The following is a 7,363-nucleotide window of genomic DNA, read 5'->3' as shown; positions in this document are numbered from 1 at the left end:
CGACCCGCGACCATGGAGATATAAACAGCTTTTTATAAGGTAAAAATAATAAAACAAGGTCTTTGTCTGCAATGATTAGACATGTTTTTTTATTATTTTCATTAGTGATTATCTCAATTTCGGCTAAAAGACGACAAAATCCTACACACTGTGCCTTCAAAATCAAACTTTTTTCCTTGCATCAATCATATGGTGCAGTTTGAACCAGTTTACTCCTGCAGTTTTCCAGATATGAATACACAACTCTAAAATGCGGGTCCACATTCAATGTAAACAAAGTACTAAGTCTGGGTTTCACCTAGGACATAGCAGTTCATTAAGATTCTGGATACAGTGCAGCTCGATTCAGTTTTGATATCGACACATATTAATTTATACCTGTCACTCAATGCCGCTGACTCAAAGAAACGGCAAAATATTATAGAATTACATTACATATTTAAAATAAAAAAAATGTGTCCAAATATCTGCTTTTAAGGACAAACGTGCTTCCAGAAGACTGCTGGCCTTTTTGCATACACATCCATCTCAGTTGCAGCTTTCTGTTCCTTGTTCTGAACAATAACCACAAATTGTTATATTGCCCATTAAGTTATTTTTCAAAATATCAATACCTATTCTACCAATTCTATGCACAGACTACAAAGTACACAATAAATCTGCCAAACAGCACATAACTTGAGTACATGATTGGTCTATGACACAGGTGTCGAACTCCGGTCGTCGAGGGCCGCTTTGGTTTCTTTGTTTCCCTTCTCAAACACATCTGATTTGCATGAATGGATGATTAACGGGCTTCAACAGAATTCGAAGGCTAATTGAATCACTCAATCAGGTGTGTTTAACCTGAGAAACAAGGACAACATGCAGGGTAGCGTCTCTCTAAGGACCTGAGTTTGATGGTATGCAGGTCGTCATCTGGGTAGATAAACAAATATGGTGGATAAAAACAAGTATAAAACCTTGAAGAAGACGTTTAGGTAGAATTTGCTCTTGAACATCAAGAAAATAATGTGCCCAGAACTTTTAACGTTTGACCTATTTTCATTTAGTTTTTTTTTTTTCTGTTGATAAATAATGACTTTGTATAAGGTTTAGAAATAAAATGGCATAGAGAAACTTATTTCTTTAACCTGCTGCCTGCTCAGTGCTCTAAATCCTGGCCCGGCCCAGGAGCGTGGAGACCTGACCATCAGCCCGCATATTCTGCTGCCACTTGCAAATCTGACCACCGGCCAGGAGCTGAGAGTATTGACTAGTTGGGAAGTGACAGTCCATCATTCCTCCATCTTCGGCTTAACCATGGTTGGAGCGGCCAGCTGCAGCTCTGACTCTAACCAGAAATTTAGACTCCGGTTGGTGGTTAGAGCTGTCGCCACAAACCAAGGCGGACTGTGAAGCAGTCGAGGAACAGAAAATCCTATCTTTTGTTTCTATTGCTGTCTCTGATCACATTTAGATGGCTTTTCCCTGTACAAACATCACTGCAAAACATTTTTGGTCTTTTTTTTTTTCGCATGGCTGTGAGGTTTCTTTTTTTCATTGGCTTTGTTCTTTTGACCGTGTGTTGAAAAGTTTTTCACTATGCCCTGTTTAAGTGAAAGCAGCACATCACTGCTGATGTGTCCCGTCCTTCGTCTTGGATAGCCTTCATCAGATGCTGAGGGGGAGCTGAGCTGCAGTCTTGGGGGGGGGAAAGTACAGGTCTTTGCTTTTCTATACTGTCCTGAGTTGTTACAAAAAGTGGCCACATGTAAGATTGACATGTTCATTTTAGAACGGCCTTTTTGAGTTTTTAAATTCTGTAAATATCACATACAACTACACCACATTTTGGTGGTCCTCTTCAGAGTTAAAGGGGACATAATACGCAAAATTCATCTTTTTGGGCAATTAAATACATTTTGTTGTACACTTGGAGTCTCTAGGAGTGCAGAAAAGATGTTTTTATTCTGTTCTGGTCATACTTTTTAGTCTGAACTTTTACATCACAGTATTTTACGGTACAAACTGTCTTTATTTTCCTCTGGCTCTGGGTCAGACTCTGGCTCCAATATGGACAGAGAAGTTCTTTGTTGTTGACATCTTTTGATTAATTGTTACATAAAACGTTTCTGCACAGCTATATAGTCATAAAGCCCTCTATCAAACTGGAATGGTCGGTCTGGAAGCTGGAGGGGGGCGGAGGGTGAAGCACCTCGTTTGAATTTAAAGAGACAGCATCAAAATGAGTAGATTTGAGACACACCTCAGAAACAGGGTGAAAGAGGGGCTTGTGGATTTACAATAAGGAGCAATTCAGACCAAAGCATTGCAGTTCCACTTTATTTAGACTGCAACTGAATGAGTTAAATGAGAAAAAGAAGGATTTAAGGGCAGGATAAGTCCACTTTTAACTGCAGCTTATAGACATGTTATAGTGTCATCACTTTATAAATGGCAGTGCAGCTTCTGTGGGTTTGCACATTAAAAATGGCTCCCGGAATTACAAAAAAAAAAACCAGCATTTTTAAATAACAAATTTTCTGAAAAAAAAAAAAACCCTGAAAATTTTAAGTTAATTATGTTTTCATTTTCAAGATGTGTCAGGCTTCTGGAGCCAAAACATGTCTTTTTTGCACAACAGGCTAGCAAAGTGATCAATGTGTTTTTTCTTCCTGTATTATTGGCAAGATTCTGTTGTGGATTCTTTATTCACTCAGTGCTTAAAATGAGACAAGGACTCATTTTAAACTAGCCTTTTTTCTATTGCATTCAGGATTATAAACATCAGTTTTTATTATATTCTTCATCAACACTACAAAGAGCCAATGCAGAGGAATCAAAGAGCAGTGTGTGGCCCCAGAGCTGCAGGTTGCAGACCCCTGATTTAACCAATTGCTTCAGAAGGGTGGTCATTCGAGAAATCGGTGTTTTGAAGTGGCAGGAAGTAACAACATGGTATCTGTCTGTGTCTGAAGCAGATATGTGTTTAAAGGGTTCTACAAAATGTGTGAGGATGGTGTACCAATCTGGGTTGGTTTTTTCCTACTTTAATGTTTTATTTGTTTCTTTATTTATTTTGTTGTAGAAGTAATTTGTTAAAATTGTGGCTACCTGTGGTGGTTGGAAGGGACAAGTGGACTTTTTCTCATCAGTCAGTGCTTGTTTGAGGCCTGGTGGCAACATGTTCTCAGACTCATTGCTTTATACGTATGTGTGTCTGTGGATGAGAGTGTGTGTGTGTGTGTGTGTGTGTGTCTGTGTGATGACCTGAAAACCGTCAAATGTTACTGTGTTTTTCCGTGTGCATGCTTAGTGCAATCTTATTGTACAGACTGCATGTTTCTGAACTTCTACATGATATCTGTCTGCATCTCTGACTTCTTTGGATGTTTGTAGCTGGTTTGTTTGTTGCTAAAGATGGCTTGAGTTTAAGATCTTACAAGAAACTTCAATCACGTGACATGTTGGTTTCAATGAGGAAGAAGCACCTGACCTCTCCCCCTGTTAAACTGGTAAAGCGCATCTTTGGAGAAAACCCAATCTCCTAATTTCATTCAAGAAAACAAACAAAAACAAGTTTATTTTTGTTAGGAAGCTCAAGTGATACTCTTGGGGTATTAATTCTGGAGGAAACTTTTCTATTTCTTTTTACTTCATCATTTTTGGTCAGGTTTGCTTTTTTTTTAACTGGTCCAACCATAAAATTAGCCTATCAGTCTTCACTGTCACCTTGACAAGCATGCTAACGTTTTATTTTAAACCTGCTAACTGCCAGAAAGGGGAGGGGGGGCTGATAAAAGGAGTCCAATCTACTGAAAGTGGTGCACTGTACATGTTGCTGGGGTAAAAACCGGGGCAGGAAGAAAGTGCACTCTACATACAAACTGTGTCAAGGTTCAACGCAGGTTGCTGGGAGACAGAAAATAAATGAAATAGCTTTTTTTGTTTGTTTGTTTTTAGCTGAGAAACATTTTGAGAATCCTAAAATACAAACATAACGTTCCAGCGTGATGACAATGATCATATTGTTGGTGCAAAAACATACAAAAAGCCAAAGATTTCAGTCTGGTTAGATGTGTTTAGGTACTGTCCTGCAATCTGACGAGTTGGGAATTTAAAAAAAAAGTTGAAAAAAGCCAAAGTTGCAAGCCATGCAGACACATTTTACACAACTAAATTTTGAAAATCATGGCCTATACTGTATTTAGGATGTCTCGTCCCAATGCCCGAGTATGAGTACTTCAGTTTGTGTACTCGCTGATAGAGAATACTTACCGATTCAGAACTTAAACTTTACTCGGTGATTATGAAGCACATTTTATTTTATTTAGAACCTGTTACTAAATCACATAAAAGTCTGATGTTTACATCAGTGAGGTGGGGGAGAGCAGATTGATTCATATTATAATGACGTTAACCTGGAGTTTGGTAGTTTAAATCTTGTAGCTCCACATGTCTTCAGCTACAGAACAGAAGTCCAGTTGCTTTGTCTTTTTTTCTTTTGGATGACTGAGAATCCACAGAAACACAGGACTGTAACGTCTGTCTCGGACCGTATCGATACAAAAGTTACAGGATCGATACTTTAGTTCGTTTTACTTTCAGCATGTTGCTCCGGTTCTATGAATACACCCTGCACCGGAGCAGCCATCCAGAGGCAGGTTCAAATGTAAACAGTTAAACTAAACAAGCACGGCGGACACTTATTTTATTGGTTTTGATTGCACAACTAAGAATCAAGATGCTAACATGTAGCATCCACGGCTAGTGGCCTGTTTGCTTCTGTGAACAAACTGCATGTTTTTATTTGCTCTGTTTTAAAAACTAAATTCTTCTGAATTTGTTGTTTTGATGCCCACATCAGACACACACTGACCTGCTTTGTACCAGTCTAATGGTTTAAACTGCTGGAGTACACCTTAAACTTACATGTTACGCTTTAAAAACAAAGATTGGCACATTTGGAGATTTTTTTAAATAATTAATATTTATCATCAGCATCTTTTTTAGACCTGGATGTGGCTGAGACTACTCTATAATACCTTAAAGAGAGAAGAAAAAAACAAGTTTAAGTGATGAAAATGAGAACTCTGTCAAAATGTCTGTCTTCTTTGTAAATGGTGTTTGCCAACGAATCTCCAACAGTCCCGGCCCAGAGACTGCAACTAGCAGCAGCAGCTACCAGCATTTTCATCTTCTTCCTCTGGATGGAAGCATGTATACAACTTGGACTTAGCGTAGCACTTAATAGCACCAATTTCTGCTTTAACTTCAAAGAAACTAAAATGTTGCCAAACTCAGCAAGAACGTGCTGTTTTTATGTCTCGGGTGTGTTTCTATTGAGTGCGGACCATAAACTGCACTACAGAGATCCACCTTTGGCATTATGTGTTACCTCAGTTAACACTGAATATTTATTAATCTCTGACATTTTTTAAATCAATACAAAATCATCTGCATCAGGAAGCATCGAAAAATGCATTATAGCTCCACCCCCACAATACATTCCAAATCGCATTTCTCTGCATTTCAAAAACGAACAATAATTTATCATTTTTAGACACTAATACATTTACACAACCTTACTGTATTGTTTAGGTCTGCAACATGGCATGAGGGTAATCATGTCTTATGAACAGTTAAATGTATGTTATCTAATCCTGTAAATGAACTTTAACCCAAAATCCTAAATTTGAACCCTAAAAGGAAAAGTTGAAAAGTGAAGAACAAAAACAGAAGGCTGACATTAACTAAATTATGTGATGTGGACTCTACCCTTAATGTATAAAAAAGCCTTGAACTTTTCGTTCCCATCTTTTTTTTTTTTTTGTTCTTTTTGTCATCAGGATAAATTTAGATACATTAAACCCGCAGATGAGGTGGGGCTGTTTCCTGAAAATGACCCCATTGAGCAGAAAACAGGTGGAGATGGTCACATGCTTCTATTCTATGCTCTGCTCTTAAAAAAATACTGCTTCTTTTACAGATTGTTGTTTTATTTATTTATTTATTTTTCCAGCTACACAGGCCATTTTTAATTGTTAACATAATGCTTCTGAAATGTATAATTCATGCTGCTTTCTGCACTGTTTTAAGGAGCTTTATGTCTTTTGATCCTGTGGGTCTATCTTCAGTTAATTTTTCATTTTTACCAGGAAACTATTTTTTTACTCTTCTTTTTTTTGTGTGAACTCCCTCTTCTTTCGCCCTGTTACTAAAACGACTCTTTAAACGTTGAAATCCGACTCTTTACGTGTGAAAAGGTTTTCTGTCAGAGGGAGATTTTTTTTCTTTAAAGAAGTGCAATAAAAATATATAAAAAAAGAAAAAAACTTTCTTATCTTTTGAGAGCATCTTTTGAAAGCTGTGTGTGTTTTCTTGACCATCTTGTTTTCCTCCATCTTCTCCTTCTTGGTCCTATAGGTCCCCTTACAAAGAAACACACTGATGATTTAAGTGATAGTGACCGCACGGACGATGAAGGTATTTTTTCCCCCCCAATGTCAATCTGATTTGCATGACAAGGGAAACCAGACTTACCCTTTCTCCTCCAATTTTTATCTTCTTTGATTTTCTTACATTTCTTGTCCTTTTTTTGAAAGAATGGACATTTTCTTTTTGCTCTTTACTCGTAAACTCTTTTTTGGGCTGAATGTGTTTTGTCCTTTTCAGCTTGATGTCTACAGTTTACATGTCTCCCACCATTCTTTGATATTAATATTGTAACATAAATCTTCTGCTTGGATTTGCCTTTTACTTTACTTTTTTTTTCTTACTCCTCCATGTTGCATCCCACCAGCAGATAGAACAACTTAACCCTTCAGCCAGCCGCTATGACACGTTTGCATGGATTTTCTTTTAATTTGCCTAAATGTGCTCGTGTTTGGAAAGTTCAATTACTGGCTAGCTGGCTTGCATAATATAGTAAAAAAAAATAGATGTCTTTATGTTTTGGGCATCAAAAAAACTTTTTAAAAATAGTTTTTCAAGTGCAGCGTGTGAATTCTTTTGCTCTTGTCAACATCAGGATGTGGCAATAGCATAATGTCTAAACTAGAAAGAGCGCAAACCTCCAACAAGGCAATTTCCCCCTAGCCTGCAACGGTGAAGAATCCTTCAAAAAAATTCTTGGATCCAGATCGTGATCTGAATCATCGCCAAAATTTGATGGTCTGTTCCTTTGGCCAACATCTACCTGTGGTAAAAAAAAAAAATTCATGAAAATACTATGTCCATACGTTTTTGAGTAATTTTGTCCACAGACAGACAGACATACGCGACTGAAAACATAACCTCATTGGCTGAAGTAACAGAAGGTATATTTTGCAACAATTTCAGAAAGATACCAAATTTGTACCTCAAAACAAATGTACACAGT

At 37.5% G+C, this 7,363-nt stretch overlaps 1 protein-coding gene across 3 annotated transcripts in view; it reads left to right on the top strand.

Annotated features, from left to right (window-relative positions):
• The window catches only part of nlgn1 (neuroligin 1), a gene marked incomplete at its 5' end in the record, with an annotated part of 498,373 nt that overhangs the window by 162,470 nt on the left and 328,540 nt on the right, over positions 1–7,363 (top strand). For 2 of the 3 annotated variants that reach the window (XM_014008038.1, XM_014008037.1), the window contains 1 exon segment: positions 6,409–6,468. In XM_014008038.1, coding sequence (XP_013863492.1) covers positions 6,409–6,468 — 60 coding nt within the window. 3 annotated transcript variants of the gene reach the window in all.

Source organism: Austrofundulus limnaeus, unplaced genomic scaffold (genome assembly GCF_001266775.1).
Source record: "Austrofundulus limnaeus strain Quisiro unplaced genomic scaffold, Austrofundulus_limnaeus-1.0 Scaffold47, whole genome shotgun sequence".
Lineage (NCBI taxonomy): Eukaryota > Metazoa > Chordata > Actinopteri > Cyprinodontiformes > Rivulidae > Austrofundulus > Austrofundulus limnaeus.
Note: the sequence above shows the minus strand (reverse complement) of the source record. Positions and strands in the feature narration are given on the sequence as shown.